The 18614-nt window shown below is 40.1% G+C and overlaps 1 protein-coding gene across 10 annotated transcripts in view; it reads left to right on the plus strand.

Annotated features, from left to right (window-relative positions):
• Cacna1d (calcium voltage-gated channel subunit alpha1 D) overlaps positions 1 to 18614 on the plus strand; it is a 341201-nt gene that overhangs the window by 174910 nt on the left and 147677 nt on the right. For all 10 annotated transcript variants that reach the window (XM_004652738.2, XM_004652740.2, XM_045135618.1 and 7 more), the window contains one exon: positions 8172 to 8311. In XM_004652738.2, coding sequence (XP_004652795.1) covers positions 8172 to 8311 — 140 coding nt within the window. The remainder of the gene's footprint in view (positions 1 to 8171; positions 8312 to 18614) is intronic.

Below are 18614 nucleotides of genomic sequence, written 5' to 3' on the forward strand. Positions count from 1 at the left end.
AAGAGGTATTTTTGTTGTTGTTGTTGTTTTGTTTTTTGAGGTAGGGTCTTCCTCTAGCCCAGGCTGACCTGGAATTCAGGCTGGTCTCAGACCCACAGTGATCCTCCTACCTCTGCCTCCAAAGTGCTGGGATTAAAGGTGTGTGCCACCATGCCTGGCTTAAAGAGGTAATGTTAAGAGATATTTCAGGGCTGGAGAGATGGCTTAGTGGTTAAGATACTTGCCTGCAAAGCCAAAGGACCCAGGTTCAATTCACCAGGACCCATGTAAGCCAGATGCACAAGGTGGCACTTGCATCTGAAGTTCATTTGCAGTGGCTGGAGGTCCTGGCATTCCCCACTCTCTCTCTTCCTTCATCTGCTTCTTTTTCTCTTTCTCGCCCTTTCAAAAAATTAATTTTAAAAAAGATATTTTAAATTGACAAAAGTTATTAATGCTTCTGATGTATGTATGTAATAAGGTGGCTAAGTTAAGCTAATTTATGTACCAATTATCTATTTTCTCTTGTGACGAGGACATTTAAAAATTCTTAACAATTCCGTGCCATATTGTTGTGGGTTGTGTTTATACATACTGTTATGCAATAAATCTCCTGACCTTAGAGTTAGCCCTCCTGTCTACATAACATTTTATATCCTTTGGCCAACCTTCCTCCAATGTCACTGTGCATAATGACCTCTAGGCTCTCCCATGCTGTTATAACTGATAAATTTTCCTTCCTCTTAAAGGCTGAACAGTATGCCCCACCATTTTTTAAATTGGCCCAAGCCCTGTTGGGTTACTTCCACATCTTGACTATTGACTGTTGTGAATCATGCTGCAGAGAATATGGAATGTTGATGTTTCCTCTGTGTTCAGATTCCATTTCCTTTATTTCCCACATGTGGAAGTGCTGGATCAACTTTCAATTCCATTTTAAAGTTAGAGGGCTCTCTGTTCCAGTCTGCACCATCGCTGTACTAGTTGATAATTTTGCCAGTAGTGTGCAAGGATTCCCTTTTCTCCACGTCTTTTCCAACAATTTATCTCTCTGTCTCTTCGAGGTAGGGTCTCACTCTAGCCCAGGCTGACCTGGAATTCACTTGGTTGTCTCAGGGTGGCCTTGAACTCACCATGGCGATCCTTCTCCCTCTGCTTCCCAAGTGCTGGGATTAAAGGTGTGTGCCACCATGCTCAGCCAATTTATCTCTTGACTTTTGGGTGATAACCATCCCAATAGGCATATGAGGTGCCACCTCATTTAATTTTTTTCTTATGATAGTGCCTTGAATATTTCTTTATGACTCCTGGCTATTTGTATGTCTTTTGAAAAACATCTATTGTATCCTTTGGAAAACACAAATAATAAAAAAGTTGTTTTTGTGCTATCAAGTTGAGTTCCTTACATATTTTAGATAGTAATTCTTTTAGAATTTTGTAGACCCATGGTTTGCAAATATTGTCTCCCATTCAGTAAATTATCTTTCTACTTTCTCTGTGTACAAGATTTTTAGTTTGTTGATATCTCATTTGTTTATTTATTTCTTCATTACCTATGCTTTTGGGGTGATACCCAAAAAGTCTTGACCCAGATCGTACATGAATAAAATCTGCCCTGTTTTCTTCTGATGCTTTTACAGTTCGAGTCTAAATGTTTAAATTGTTAATCCATTTAGTTGATTTTTGTATGATGACTTTATTAATTTATTTATTTAAAAATACTAATTTCCAAAGACAGAGAGAAAGAGAGAGGGGAAGGGAGAAATGGAGGGAAGAAGAGTGGGAGAGAGAGAGAGAACAAGAGAGAGAGATGGAGGGAGGGAAAAAAGGAGGAAGGGAGGGAAGCAGAGAAAGGGAATACCAAGGCCTCTAGCCACTGCAAATGAACTCCAGATGCATGCACCACTTTGTGCATCTGGCTTTATGTGGGTACTGGGGAATCATACCTGGGCCATCAGGCATTGCAAACAGGCAACTTAGCTGCTGAGCTCTATTTCCAGCCCTCGATTTATTTTTGCACGTAGATAGCCAATCTTACCAATCACATTTATTGAAGAGATCGTCTTGTCTCCATTGTGTGTTTTTGCACCTTTATCAAAGATTAGTTGACTATAAATGTGTAGACTTGTTTCTGAAGTCTTTATTAGAAAAGTAATCGTGGAGCTGTTGTTTTTATAAGACCCAGTGTTTGTTCTGTCTCTACTCCCCAAAGGCCTGGGGATATAGCAGCACATGGCCACATACCCAGCTGTTCAGGGTGCTGGGGAAATCTAACACAGATAGTCTCAGGCCCTTATGCATGTGCAGCAGGCACTCTTACTTGTTGAGCCATCCCCCCAGCCTAAGAGGTAAGTTTTTTTTTTTTTTTAAATTTTTTTTTTTGTTCATTTTTTATTTATTTATTTGAGAGCGACAGACATAGAGAGAAAGACAGATAGAGGGAGAGAGAGAGAGAATGGGCGCGCCAGGGCTTCCAGCCACTGCAAACGAACTCCAGACGCGTGCGCCCCCTTGTGCATCTGGCTAACATGGAACCTGGGGAACCGAGCCTCGAACCGGGGTCCTTAGGCTTCACAGGCAAGCGCTTAACCGCTAAGCCATCTCTCCAGCCCAAGAGGTAAGTTTTTAAATATGTAACTTCTATGATGAGCCAGGAGTATGAATTATCATGAACTTTGACAGCATGTACTAACAGGCACCACTTTTGTCTGAGAGGTGAATGGAGGTTTTGTGGAGGAAGCACCATGTAAGTGGAGCCTTGAAGGGCATGTAGAGAGCTTGGCCTGAAGTAAAGGGGGATAAGAGGCATTGTAAAAATAGAAAACAGGATGTTGGAATGGTTCCACTGTGGCCTAGGGTCATGGTATGAATCAGTGGCTGAGCCAAAGCTGACAGAAAGCAAACATGATGGTTATAAGCCTTGTGTTGTTCTTTTCCCCCATCAACTCCGTGAGGCCTGTTTTAAACCCATGTCATGAAGTTATGTCTAAAGAGTAAAGCTAGCTGGGTAAAGGCTTGGTGGGACAGCACTGCATGTATGTGAGATAGCAGGTTGGTTAGAGTGTATAGTTGAGTCTTTCATGGAAGAGAATGTGAGGGAGAGATGCAAGGGTGACTTATCCCTAGGCTATCAGTGGGATGGAAAGGGAAGCATTTTGCCTTTTTAATTCAGACTTAAGAGCTTATATTAACTTAATTTAAAAAAATATATACAGTCTGGGCTGAAGAGATGGCTTAGCGGTTAAAGGCATATGCCTGAGAAGCTTAAAGACCCAGGTTTGATTCTCCAGGTCCCACGTAAGCCAGATGCACATGGTGGTGCATGCATCTGGAGTTCATTTGCAGTGACTAGAGGCCCTAGTGTGTCCATTCTCTATCTATCTGTCTGTCTCTCTCTCTGTCTCTAACAAATAAATAAATAATAAATTAAAAAATATATATATCCTAGGCTTACAAAACCTCAAGTTTTTATAGTTTGATTTATGTCTGGTATTATTACTTCATTCTTTCTCTTTTTCTCTTTACTCCTTACCTGATTGACTTATGAGGGCCTTGTATGTACTGGATGTGGTGCTAGATGCTAGAGTCACAAAGTCAGTGAGAGGTGATCCCCACCAACAGGGAGCTGAGGACTGCAGAGCACACAGAGAGATGGCAGTTGGCTAGCTGCTGGCAGAGCGTAGTCCAGGAAATCTTTTCCAAAGGCATGGGCCACAAGATTGGATGAGCAAATACCACTGGAGACTTCTCCCAGCTGGCAGAAGCTCTGAGGTTAGGGATCAGGCTTCTCTGAGGAAGAACCAGGCACTTGGAGTGGGTGGATGTGCAGACAGACAGGTGGATGAATGTTGATATGGCAACAATAGTTGAAGAAATCCAGGGAATAAGAAGAATTAAGGATTTTAGAGTATTCTAGTCTCTGTTAGTTGACCGTTTCTTTTCTTAAAGTTTTTGTAGTAATCCTACAAAAACTGTTTTTTTTTTTTTTTAACTAATAGCTGTTTTAGAAATGTTGGCCATTGTGAATTTTCACTGTTATAAAAGATAAACTGAGTTTCAGAAGGAGAGTCAGGCCTTTATTTCTCATGGCCTGAGATTTCATAAGGGTTTCAGGCCTGTTTATAGGATATGTTCTGGAGGTGATTTTTTTTTTTTTTGAGGTAGGGTCCAATCTAGCCCAGGCTGACCTGGCATTCACTATGCAGTCTCAGGGTGGTCTCAAACTCACAGCAATCCTCCTACCTCTGCTTCCCAAGTGTTGGTATTAAAGGTGTGCGCCACCATGCCCCCAGCTGGTGGTGATTTTTAAAGGACCATTTTGACTGGCACCACCCACTGAGGACCCCCTGCCACTGAGAAGAAACCCATGTTAGGGGTGGCAGAGTGAGCGCGAGTTGGCTGTGCTTGGCAAATGGACAGCTTTGGGGTTATGTCGTCTTCTTGTTTAGCTGGGTGGGGGTTACCTTTCTGATGCAGCCTTGGTCCAGGCTTCATAGAAAAGGGTAGCTTGTTTCATGTCTGGTTTTGAGAGTTCTCGCCTCTTCCCCAGCAATCCTTTCCTTGATCTTGCTGTGGCTCCATCCTCCATGTTCTCATCTGTTACCTGGTCTTTTGCCTCTGAACACTTCTCCACTTGGTCTAGCCAGAAACCTGTATTTTACCTTCCTTTTCCTCACATGTACAATCCTTTTGAAGCAAGTAATGGTCCCACTTCTTTGGTTGTTGTTCTGCAGGTAGTGTTTTCAACACTACACATGTTTCATGTACAGGTACACTTCTGTCACAGGAGCCCTTTGTAATGTCAAGATTGAGGAACAGGATAACAGTGGCATATAGTCTGCTTCTGGCAGAGAGCCATGCCACTCACGCTGTGATTATTCAGGGCCACTGTGACAGAATCTCTGTAATAAACACATTGAAACAAGGTTCTATTTCTTATATCCAATTATTTTGTAAAGAGGAGACAAAGTCCTTAAAAAGGAGGAGGAACGATTGAAGGAGGGGTAAAAAAGAACCTTCAACAATTCAGTTATGCTAATGGTCCTCATATTATTGTGGAAAAATTGCTTATAAATAGAAGGCAAAAGGAAAAACAGGCGTACTCTGTTCTCTGTCTTGTTTTTCTGCTCTGAAGTATAGTGCTGTCTTGATGTAGGGATGTAACTGCTATGAATATTGATGGTAACCAAACCTTCCCCCCCCCCACTGTCTGGCCTAGTAAATAAAGCAGAAAAGATAAAAAGGGAAGAGGAATTGTAAAGTCAGTGTGCTGTTTTTAGATTATCTTGTTCCCTCAGAACTTGAAGTTTTGAAAACATATTGAAGATGTACATTTGGTGGTCAGAGGCTGAAGTGAATCTATCTAGCTTCTAGGATGGTATTGTCAGGGATTCTGGCTTCTGGTTAAAGTAAGAATTTTTTTGTTGTTCTTTTTATTTTTATTTTTTTATTTTTTTCAAGGTAGGGTCTCACTGTATAGCCCAGGCTGATCTGGAATTCACTTTGTAGTCCCAGGCTGACCTCAAACTCAGAGCTCTCCACTTGCCTCTGCCTCCCAAGTGCTGGGATTAAAGGTGTGCTCCACCACATCCATCTGAGGTTTCCTTCCTTCCTTTCTTTTTTTTCCTTTTTTTTCTTTTTTCACCATGAGTTTTGAATTTGTGTTACTGCCTCATTGAAGACTGACTGGATGGGTGCCCTCCACCTAGTGGCAGAGTTGAGTCCTGACCTCCAGTATGTTCACTGCAGTATGAATGAAGCATGGCATGGTGTGATTCCTGTAGGAACATCCATTTGGGAATGTGGCAAGAAACCATAGGACAGGGAATCTGAACTACAAATGGAGCAGTACATAGGTCTATATGTGGCATGGGTGACTCTGGGAACACCTCCAGGATTGCCCACCCCAGAAGAAATGGCTGTGAAGGGAGTGGATGGGGGCTGGAAAAGATATGGAAGTATATGGTGGGTAAGGGAGTTGAGCACAGGATAAAGAAATGGAAGGCATGACCATGTAGGTTAGGTTTGAGTTAGGCTTTTATGTATTGGACACATAGACTCTGGCTAATTTGTGTCCAAAAAGAAATCCTTAAATTGTTGAGATGGTATTCCAATGGTCCAGGTTTCAAAATGATAAGAGGTATGACTGCTCTGGGGCTAAGGAAGACAGAGATGATGAGATGGTTTCACATACCTAGTAGGTAGCTGGAGGTCGGGTGATCTCCCCACTGCAGAGCCATGCTTGGATATTGCCCTGGAGATGGTACTGGTGCCATGGGAGAGCTTGCACCTGGCGTAGCACTCTGGCAGCAGAGGTCTGGAGCCTAGGAGTGCTTAGCTGATGTTCACACTGAAATGCAGAAGAGTGCTGTGCATACCTCCACCCACATAGATGCATGCATGTCCACACACACACACACACACACACACAACATTTCTAGAGAGTCAGGATTGAGGGAGTCATGCTGAAATTAATAATTTAAGAGTTGAACCCATAAATAAAAAGTTCCTCTCTAAAAGCATTTTCTTTAAAAAGCATAAAATTGAAGTTACAAATACATGTCTATACTATTGGTCACATATAACAGTAATATCTACCCTCTTCTTGGGGAAGAGTTGTGAAATGGAAAAACCAGGGAGATGCTGGGCCTCAGTAAAAGGATGGAGGTGGAGGCTTGCTCTTGCCAGTTACCCCTCTTGTGATTTCATGGTTCTCTGTGTACGCTTCAAGCCCTCACATCCCCTTCCACACCAAATTTAAAGAATGGGGACCAGAATGAGGATGCTTGTTAAATCCTGGCTCCTGGTGCAGAGCCTGTACCTAGGAAGAAGTGTTTAGGGAGTTTCTTTGCTTGGCATCTTCTATGAATTCGATGGTTCTAGTTCCCTAAGGATCAGAGCCACAGATAAGAAGGCTGTACATTAAAGAATTCTTATTAATAATGACTATGTGTTTTGTTAAGTAGCTTCCTGGTAGGGAATACCTCTTAGTTACATCTGCCCCTGTCTTTCTGAGTTTCTTTCCACATACAACCAGAACTATATAAAGAAAACATCTATTGAAGAGGTGAGTCCAGATGTTAGGCCTACCAACTGAGGCATCCTCTTCCACTTGTAGAGTCAAGCAGGTTGGAGCTGGAGAGGTTCTTGGAGCTATCCAGACCCTCAGAAAGTGCTGTAGAGATGTGTGTCTGTCTGTCAGTTGGGAATGGCTGCTGGTACTGACAAAAAATGATTTTGAGATAGTTCCTGTGGTTCCTTGGGTGACAGTTTGTCTGGATATGATAACCATGCTTTCCATTCCAAATGAACAATTTATTCAGGATAAAGCAACCAAAAGTAAAACAGCAAGCAGCAGTTGAATAAAAGAACATCAAGTCAGGCACTTACTAAACCCAGCAGAAATGACTGGAGAAGCCCCATGGAATCAGCTGGAGTGACGATCAAGGGTCCTGGGCAGAAGGTCTCACCCTCCATTGGGCTATTTGGTCTTTTACTTTTGCTTGCTATATACTTAACAAGTACACTCACTCAAAAAGTATAGCTATTGTAGATTATTCTCTGGGCAGAACAGGATGGCTGCATGGTAACCCTCTCCAGGTTAGGGAGACACGGCATGCCAGTAATCAGGCAGTGTCTTTGCCATTTGAACCCACTTCTTTTCACTCTGTGGATGAGGACACTCAGGTCCAGAGGAGGAGAGGCACTTGCTCAAGGTCTCTTTACTACACAGTGACAAAGCTAGCTTCAACTTGAGAAGCCAGAACTAAACTCAAGAGGAAGTAAGGGTCAGACTGTTACATCCTCATTTCTCCAGAGGACATTGTGTTCAAAACTGCTGTTGGAATCTTTATAATACTCTTGTACTTTTCTCTATCCTATCTGGCACTCTCAGGAAGAAAGCACACATCGTTTTGTAAATGTGTGCAAATAAAAAACATTCCCATTATCATCACACATGCATCAGGGCAGGTGGCAAAATGCATTCATGCAGCCTGGAATGAAAGTGTTTCACACTTAGTTGCTTATAAGAAATTCAGTGTTAAAATTAAAATGCTTTCTTGGCCCAGGTACAGTGCAATGATTCCATTTCTCATAATAAAACTTTGAGAGAAAAAAGCTTATATGGCTGAGATATTGATTCTAACCATTGTTTTCCCCCTTCCTTTTGATGTGTTTGTGTTTCTTCACAGGAAAAAGTAGAATATGCCTTCCTGATTATTTTTACAGTCGAGACATTTTTGAAGATTATAGCATATGGATTATTGCTGCATCCTAATGCTTATGTTAGGAACGGATGGAATTTACTGGATTTTGTTATAGTAATAGTAGGGTAAGTCTGTCTTACTTTGGGGAAGTGTTTACCTGGGAAATTGGAGGTGGCCATTTATTGCACCAGAATTTGCCAGGAGCCTTTTAAGGGTGACAGAGCTGCTGTCAATTCATGGATAAGAGATGCATGTGAAAGTCGCTTGAGGGTTGGCTGTGGAATGAGCAATGTGCTACTGAAGAAAGTCCTCAAATGAGATGGTTCATCTTACAGGGTTATTCTCCACAAATAGACCAACTCTGCTGGTAGTAAGAGTCAAATAAGTTCAGCTCCTAATACATAGTGTCCTGTTGAAGACATATGTAGTAATGACATAACCTTCCCAGCAGTGAGAGATCCTTTGCTGTTTACACCCCTCAAGTAAAATGGTTCCACTTTTATGCTGACTTGTAGGACAAATTCTGGCATGCTCCTTTCCTATTTTAAATAACAAGTGTCTGAATAATGGCACACATCTGGCATAAAATAAAATAAGGTAAAAAAAATGCAAGCCAGGTGTGGTGGCTCACACCTTTAATCCCAGCATTCAGGAGGCAGAGGTAGGAGAATTTCCATGAGTTCAAGGCTACCCTGAGACTACACAGTGAGTTCCAGGTCAGCCTGGACTAGAGTGAGACCCTACTTCAAAAAAACAAACAAACAAAAAATGTACAGAATTGGGTGCTCTTTCAAAAATCCCATTACAGGTGGAGAGATGGCTTATAAATTCAGGCACTTCCCTGCAAGCCTAATGGCCCATGTTCAATTCTCCAGATCTCACATAAGCCAGACACACAAGGTGACGCAAGGTCGCACATGTGCACAAGATGGTGCACTCACCTGGAGTTCGATTGCAGTGGCTAGAGACCTTGGCATGCCAATTCTCTTTCTCTCTGTGTGTGTGTGTCTCTCTCTTAAAAAAAAATGTATATACAAAAAAAAAAATCCCATTACACAAAGAAGATTCCAATAGTTTTAGTTAAAGGAGAATGTTAAAATGAACAATGGCTTTTCTGCTCCTTCCACAACTAGAAATGTTGCAGGGAATGAACCAGTGTCAGGGGACCACTGGGTCTTCGGACCAAACCCTCCCCTCTCCCTAGGACCACAAAATATAGTCCTTTTCTGAAGCCAATGCACTGTAGCTGTTCTGTGAGTTACTCCTAAAATTGTGTTTGTTTCTGTTGAGATCTTTTAATCATCTCTCTGTTTTCATCTCCATGGCTTCATTCAACTGCTTTTTGCAGTTGAGCAAGCTGAATTTTCTTTTGGGTTGTCTTTTTTTTCCCCCTTAAATCATGATTTTTCCAACTTCATTGGTGACAAATTCTGCTGCCTAACAGGAGAGTAGGTTACCTCTGGAAATTAAAATTGAATCCAAAGTAGTGGCTCATTGGAATATTGGATTCCTGGGAAAGAAAGTTAGCTTTTTCAAAAAGCCTTATAGTAAGCCAGGAGTGGTGGCGCACACCTTTAATCCCAGCACTTGGGAGGCAGAGGTAGGAGGATCGCTGTGAGTTCGAGTTTGAGGCCACCCTGAGAATATAGAGTGAATTCCAGGTCAGCCTGAGCTAGAGCCAGACCCTACTTAAAGAAAGAAAGAAAGAAAGAAAGAAAGAAAGAAAGAAAGAGAGAGAGAGAGAGAGAGAGAAAGAAAGAAAGAAACAAACAAAGCCTTGTAGTACCTTGGCATCTAAGGTATCACTGCAGAGATGGCTCACCTAGCATGAGCAGGTGGTAGGTAGGCAAAAGGTAAATATCTCTCTTTACTTGGTGCACTCCATGAAGAAGGGGCAAGCAGGAGTCTGGTAGATATCTTGATTCTGTAACAATCTTGTGCCTCTCCTGCCACCAGACTTTCTATCTAGGTAGAGAATGGGGATGTTTAGCTCTATTTCTTGTGTCCCTGAATTACAAATCACCTTGGCTTCTTTCCGCTCAGAGATATTTTACCCATTATGGGACAATACAAAGATGGGGAACAAAGAAAGCAGATGGACTTACCAAGTTTAGAAAACAGAAACAAAAGATGAAGGGACTAGTCAGCCGGGGTAGGGGAATAGGTGGGCACTTATGCTGAAAACTAAGGTATGTTTTGTATGGGGTATAATTCCATGAGACCAGGTAGAGTACATTATTAGAGAAAAGAGAGAAACAAAACAAAACAAAACAAAAAAACAGTGCTACAGGGTGGAAACTTGCTTAGGTTTGAAAGGTGGTCATATTCTGAGTAGTCATTTTGGATACCCTGGACTGTCAGTGGCGGCCCATACAACCTGCCAGCTATTTTCATTAACAAAGCTTTCTTGAACATAGCCACACTCTTGAGTAGTTTGGGTCCACACAGCTTAAAAGATTGACTGTCTGGCCCTTTTGAGAAACAGTTTGCCAACCCTTGCTCTAGTGTGCAGACTTCCTAACCCTTGTTAACATCATTTGGAAAGGAGCCTGAAAGAGAGTGAGCTGATAACAAATAACTGCCTGTCAAAACAAAATTCAATCCACTTCAAAGGAAAACAACACACTATAAATACTTAATGGCAAAGATGGTAGAGTTTGCAGACAGGGACTTTATAAGAGTTTAAAAACAGCTACTATAAGTGAGTTTATGAACCTAAAGGATATGTGACTATAGTAAGGAAAGATGAAGAGAAAACACACACACACACATACACACACGTCCAAATGGGATGTCAAGAGATATAAAATACAACTGAAATTGAAAATCCCCTGGAGTGGCTCAATAGCATTTTAGGCATTATCAAAGAAAAAATTTGGAATCTTGAAAATGTAGAAATATCATGATGAATAATAAAGAAAAGTGAAATCCATTGACCTGAGGGGAATTATCAAATGGTCTAACATATGTATATTTGGAATCTTAGAGGAGAGGAAAGATAGGAGAGACAAAAAAAAAAAATCCTTGAAGAAATGGTCCTAAAATTTCCAAGTGTGATGAAAAGTATAAACTCACAATTGAAGCTTCCCAATGAAGTCTAAGCAAAATAACTATGAAGAAAGCTACGTCAAGACCTGCCACTGTCATAAGGTAGTAGTTAAAGACAGTTCTTTAGGCTAAAGGAAAGTGGCACCATATGGAAATAGGTAGTTACACAGAAGAAATGGAGAACACAGAAAGGGTGAATAGGAAGACTTCTTTTTTTCCTTTTTTAAAATTTTTCTGTGGTAGAGTCTCACTCTAGCCTTGGCTGGCCTGGAATTTGCTGTGTAGTCTCAGGGTGGCCTGTAATTCAGGGCAGTCCTACCTCTGTCTCCCAAGTGCTAGGACTAAAGGCCTGTACTACCATGCCCAGCATGAAGACATTTCAAAACATTTTCCCAGGTGTGGTGGCACACACCTTTAATCTTACCACTTGGAAGGCAGGGGTAGGAGGATTGCCGTGAGTTTGAGGCCAGCCTGAGACTAAAGAGTGAATTCCAGGTCAGTCTGGGCTAGAGTGAACCCCTACCTCAAAAAAAACAAACAAACAAAAAAAAAAAAACAAATATAGGGCTGGAGAGGTGGCTTAGTGGTTAAGTGCTTGCCTATGAAGCTTAAGGACCCCGGTTTGATGCTTGATTCCCCAGGACCCACATTAGCCAGATGCACAAGGGGGCACATGCATCTGGAGTTCGTTTGCAGTGGCTGGTGGCCCTGATGTGCCCATTCTCTCTCTCTTTCTATCTCTCTCTCTCTGCCTCTTTATCTCTGTCTGTCACTCTCAAATAAACAAATAAAAATAAATTTTTAAAAACCCATATATAGATAGTTTATTTGAGAGCAACAGACAGAGAGTGAATGTAGGCACACCAGGGCTTTTTGCCACTGCAAATGAACTCCAGATGCATAGCCCACTTAGTACACCTGGCTTTGCGTGAGTGCTAGGGAATCAAACCCATTAGGCTTTGCAAACAAGAGCCTTTAACTGCTGAGCCATCTCTCCAGCCCCCATGAAGACATTTTTTTTTCTCATTCTAAAATTTCTTAAAAGGTAATTGCTTAAAACAAAACCAATAGCAAGGTACTATAGCATTATACCTTTGGAGAAACAGGACATGACTACAATATTACAAGGGACAGGTACTTGGAAATAAATAATTGTGGGCTAGCCTCAAGTGCTTATGAAGTCTATAAAATAAGATGTTTGAAGATAGGTAGCTTGTGATATGTTAAAGGTGTAGATTGTAATTCCTTTGAGCCTAGATTTTCAAATGACCCACTAGCTACCAGTTCTGATTTAAGCCTATTTCTACACATTAACATTGACACTTTTATTTTTGGAAAATAAAGCTTTATTTCAATCCAGCTACACTTACTTATATCTATGGCTATTTGACATTTAATGGAAAAGTTAATTAGTTATACCAGAGTACCCTACATCCTAAAAATATTTATTCTCTGTTTTCATTTAGAGAAAACTTTGGTGATGCTTTTGAAGAAATATAAATGTTTAATTAGTAAGGCAATAGTTGAGAAGACTTAATAGAAAAGGGAAAAAACCAAACAGAAAAAAAAACAACAACTAAATGCAGAAAAGGCAGAGAAGCAAAACAGGAAAGGGCAGGGCAAATAGAAAGCGAAGTAAGAAGAGGGAAGATGGAAACCCAGGGGAACCTAACGTGCAGCATGGTCAGATTCTCACACATCATACACAAGACCCAACATTCTACTGTCCATGTAAGACCTTTATCTATAAAGACAGAATTTAAAACAAAAAGGACAGAAAAATATATTTCCAACAAAACAAATCAAAGGAAATTAGAGTGGCTATATTTATATTCAACAAAGTAGACTTTAGAACAATGAATATAATCATGGATAAAGATACATGTCATATTGTTAAAAGCCATTTCATCAGGAGGGTGAAACAGTCCTAATTGTACAAATGTCTGAGAAAAAGCACTTCAAAATACCTAACACGACAACTTAGAACTGCGGGAAGAGCATGCAAATTTGTCATTATAGCTGTGTACCTCAGTACTGTGTTGAGTATTACTAGGGTCTGTAGACAAACCCACAGAGGGAGGCTTGAACGATTCTGTCAACCATCCTGACTTAGTTGACGTTTTTAGAGGACTCCATTGAATCAGAACAGATTCCACATTCTTTTTGTACACATGGAACGGCATCAAGAGAGTCAATATTCTGGGATGTAAGACAAATCTTAGTGAATTTTGAAAGATTAAAATCATAGCTACATTTTCTGAATGAATATAGCAATGCTTCTAGATTAAAAAGTCACTATGAAAATCATGGGTAGCCATGCATGCTGGCATATACTTTTAATGCCAGTACTACCTTAAAAAAGCAGGGGAAGCATTTCTATATATTAGCCATGAATAATTAGAAAATGAAAAATTTAAATATTTGCAGTGGTACCAACATATGAAATATTTAGGTATAGATTACTAAAATGACAAAGATGTGCTAAGACAAATTAAATGGAATGATATAACTCATTTATGTACTAGAAGATAGTATAGTACTAGAAGATAGTATAGTTAGGATGTCACTTCTTTCCAAATTGAACTATGTGTTGAATCTGAATCTAAATCCCAGTAGGAGTTTTGTAGCAACTGTTACACTTTCTGTAGCATTTATTTGGAAATGAGAGAGGTTCTAGACTAGCCAAAGAAGTCTTTAAGAACAAAGCTAGAACCTGATCTTATGGCTTACTTTAAAGCTACCAGACTCAAAATAGTATGATATTGACATAAGGGGTTGACAAAAAGATTAATGGAACCAAATAGGGCATCTTGAAATAGATCATGTGTATGTGATTAACTGGTTTTAGAAAAAGACAGTTTCATAATTCAGTGGTCTGAGGAAACTGTTTTTAATAAACAGTGCTAAAATAATTATTTACCAACACAAAAAAATCTATTCTTACCTCATACAATGTCTAAATATTCCTTTAGCAGAGAGTTCTCAGACATATAAACACCAGCCAAAGAGCCAAGCATGGAATCCCAGAACATGGGAGGTAGAAGCAGGAAGATCAGAAGTTCAAGATCACCCTTAGTTATATAAAGTGAGTTTGAAGCCAGCCAGGTCTATATGAGATCTTGTCTCAAAAAAACAAAAACCAAAACAAAGAAACAAACAACAACAAAAAAAAAACCCAACCAGCGGTCATGGTGGTGCATGCCTTTAATCCTAGCACCTGGGAGGCTGAGGAAGGAGGATTACTGTGAGTTTGAGGCCAGCTTGAGACTAGTAGTAAATTCCATGTCAGCCTGAGACCTTTCCTCAAAAACAAAAACAAAACAGCACAAACAAAAATCCAACCCAACAAGTCGGGCATGGTGGTGCACGCCTTTAATCCCAGCACTCAGGAGGCAGAGGTAGGAGGATTACTGTGAGTTCGAGGCCACCCTGAAACTGCATAGTTAATTCCAGGTCAGTCTGGACCAGAGTGAGACCCTACCTCGAAAAACAAAACAAAACAAAAACAAACAAAAAAACCAACCCAATAAACAACATAATAAAAAACAGCAAGCACCACCAAAAGAGTGATAATTGAAAAATTAGACTTAAAAAATTAGTCTTTATCAAACTGTAAAGCTTTCCTTCAAAAGGATGTGTGAAGAAAATTAGAAAATAGTTCACATAGGGAAAAATATTCATAATACATGTATCTGACCAAGGACTTCTGTTCAGCACATAGAACTCCCACAATTAAGTAGCAAAAAGACAAAACATTATGTAAGCAGGCAAAAGATTTGAATAGATCTTCATTTAAAACAAATCTAAACGTTGTTAGCAATTGAAGAAACACCATTAAAACCACAATTATAGACCTGTGTTCCCAGTAAAATTATTAAATGTAAAAAGACCAAAACTACCAAATGTTAACCAACATGTACAGCAACTGACATTCTCAAACACCACTTCTAAAAAGCTTAAGAGGTAAAATCCCTTTGGAAAAATTTCTCAATTTTAGTGTTAAAGACATTGACCATGTGACCATATTACCAGTTTGCAGATCTTTATCCAAGGTAAATGAAAACACATTTCCACAAAGAAACTTCATTCCTAATGAAGAAAAACTGAAAATAACTTAATATTCCACAATAGGCTAATAGATTAAACTCATTGTGGTATGTTTATATAATTCCATAACAGTAAAAAGACATGAACTGATTAAATTTAACAACTTGGATGAATATCAAAAACATTATAACAAGAAAAAGAAGACAAGTAAAAAGCAGAACATACCACATGATTCTAGAAGAGGAAAAAGCCTATATGGATAACTAGACAATCAGTGGACACCTAAGTTGGCTTAGAGTAAGGATGACTGCAGTACATGGATAACTAGCCATCAGTGGGTGCCTATGTGGATGTGCCAGTGGATGACCGCAAAGGGGCCCAAGAGAAATGTTGGAGATGCTAGAACTACTGTCTGATTTTATTGGGGAGTTTGTTTCTTTAACTTACACATTTATCATTCCTTCCCTTATTGTATACGTTAAATAGGTTATTTTATATAAAACTACAGTTAAGTTGGTTTTAAAAGTAAATTAAAGTAGAACTGTATTTATCAGTCTTTCTCAATAAGTATTAAAAATAACAGATTACGGTCACAGAACAGAAAAGAAAACAATCAAAGAACAGAAAGAAAATAATCTCAGAAAAAGAGAAATTATGATATCTTCATTTGAGTCAAATTCCTGATTACCAAAGTTTCCAACCACAGTCTGTATCTTGGCCCAGTGGATTTTCGTTCTAAGTTCACAGTGACCTGTACATTTGTCAGGACTCTCACTAACAGAAATATTAAGAAAATAATACATATTTCTAAAACATTAGCATTTAATAACATGACCATAGAGGACCCAACAGGCTTCTCATAGAAATGCTTGATCTGGGCCTGGGAAGATGGCTAATCAGCTAAAGGCATTTATTTGCAAAGCGTACTGGCCTGGAAAATTCAGATGCACAAAGTGATAGAAAATATGGTATGCTTGCTTCTGGAGTTCATTTACAGTGGCAGAAGGCCCTGGCATACCCATTCTTTCTATCTCTTTATTTCCTTATAAATAAAAATATTTATTTAAAAAAGTTTGATCTGAATCATCTTTCAGCCATTCATCTGGTTTTTCAGAGAAGAGACCTGTACAGCAGTCAGGGCCACTACCTCAGCCTTTGAAGAGCACAGCACTCTCCGTTCTGACACTTCTGCTTTTGTCCAGCGGGGTGCCTCCCTCCCCTTTCATCTCCTTTCTTTTTTATTTTTATTTGTTTATTTTTTTAAAGTTTTTTGTTTATTGTTATTTATTTACTTGAGAGTGACAGATAGAGAGAGAAAGAAGCAGATAGATGGAGAATGGGCGCGCCAGAGCCTCCAGCCACTGCAAACAAAGTCTAGATGTGTGCGCCTCCTTGTGCATCTGACTTACGTGGGTCCTGAGGAATCGAGCCTTGAACCAGGCTCTTTAGGCTTCAGAGGCAAGTACTTCACTGTGAAGCCATCTCTCAAACCCTCTTTTCTTTTTTTAAAAAATATTTTATTTATTTGAGAGAGACTGAAGAGAGAGAAAGGCAGATATGGAGAGAGAGAGAATGGGTACACCAGGGCCTCTACCTACTGCAAACAAACTCCAGACGCATGCACCACCTTGTGCCTGTGGCTTTACATGGGTACTAGGGAATCCCTGGGTCCTTATTCTTCACAGGCAAGGGCCTTAACTGCTAAGCCATCTCTCAAGCCCTCTCCTCCTTTTGGGGGTTAAATTATTAATAACAACTTTAGGGTCTCATTTTGCTTTTTTCTCATGCTCTTACTGTTTGGATACATGCTACTTTAAGGTTTTTATTTTTATTTGAGAGAGAGATGAGAGGAGAGAGAGAGAAAAAGAGAGAGAGAGAGAAATTGGCATACCAGGCCTCAGTCACTGCTATCGAACACCAGATGCTTGTGCCACCTAGTGGGCATGTGTGACCTTGCTCTTTTGTGTCTGGCTAAGGTGGGGTCTGGAAAGTAGAACATGGGTCCTTAGGCTTCACAGGCAATCTTCTTAAGCACTAAGCCATCTCTCCAGCCCTAATTTTTTTTTTTTTTTTTTCCTTAGGAGCAGATACGAGGTAAAGAGGCATATAGAATGTGAGAGAATGGCTTTGGGTCCCTTAGTTTAATTTTCTCATTTTACTGAGAGGGAAATTGAGTTCCAGAGAAGGAAAGGCATTTTCATAGTGCCCAACCCCTTCTAGCCCATACTATATGGGAACAGAAATCAGCTTATCTTACTGATTCTAGCATTTCTATAGTGAGAAAAAGACCTGAGAGATGTCATTCACCTGTCTTCAAGGATATGGCTGAAGAATGAGGGTGGGAGGAGTAGGAATAAAAGAACCATGAAATGCAGTAGGCAAAACCCTGATCTTTGAAAACACTCTTAAGTTACCACCTGCATAAATTACTTTCCTAATCCTTTGGGATGGAAATTCTTGTGGTTTCCACATTTCAGAGGAGTTTGAGGTTTTCCTTCTTTTGCTTTGTTTTTGTGAAGTTATAAATGTGTTTTGGAAGACTTTAAAAGTTAGCCTTGCCACAGGAGCTTACAATAATTTATTTATTTATTTTTTGAGGTAGGGTCTCACTGTAGCTCATGCTGACCTGAAATTCACTATGTAGTCTCAGGGTGGCCTAGAACTCATGGTGATCCTCTTACCTCTGCCTCCTGAGTGCTGGGATTAGAGGCGTGTGCCACCACGCCCAGCTTACAATAGTTAAAAAAAAAAAAAAAAGTAATGCTAATGAGAAGTCTGTCATAACCTTGATCTGTTTCCTCAGTCAGAACTAGAGAGTGACTACTATCCAGAACTTTGTAAAGGTTAGGGACCCGCTCACTCTCCCTCCTGGGCTTGTTGTTACCTGCTGCTGTTATGTATGTTATGTTATGTTATGTTATGTTATGTTATGTTATGTTATGTTATGTTATGTTTATGCTATTAAAACAAAGGGCCAGCCTATAAATGCATTAAGATGACAGGGCTGTGCCAGATGATCAGGCCTGCAATCAGACCACCCTGTGTTTTATGGTCCTAGTGTCTTGGTGACCCAGAGGCCTGCCAGTGGGGGCAGAGTCTCTGCTTTGGATGCTAATTACACTTTAGAAACCTCTTCTTTGTTGCCTGGCCAATCATTCCCACAATCTGATTGGCCAGAGTGGATGCTATTTGCAATGGGTAAATTTATATTTATTATAAAAAATGAGTAACCATTCCAAAGAATAAATATTTATTTGAAAGAGAAAAGTAACTATCCAATGAGCAGATTGCCTGGAAATAGCTCTATCCAGAAAACCTTCTGAGAGTAGGCAA

Source organism: Jaculus jaculus, chromosome 16, assembly GCF_020740685.1.
Source record: "Jaculus jaculus isolate mJacJac1 chromosome 16, mJacJac1.mat.Y.cur, whole genome shotgun sequence".
Taxonomy (NCBI): Eukaryota; Metazoa; Chordata; class Mammalia; order Rodentia; family Dipodidae; genus Jaculus; species Jaculus jaculus.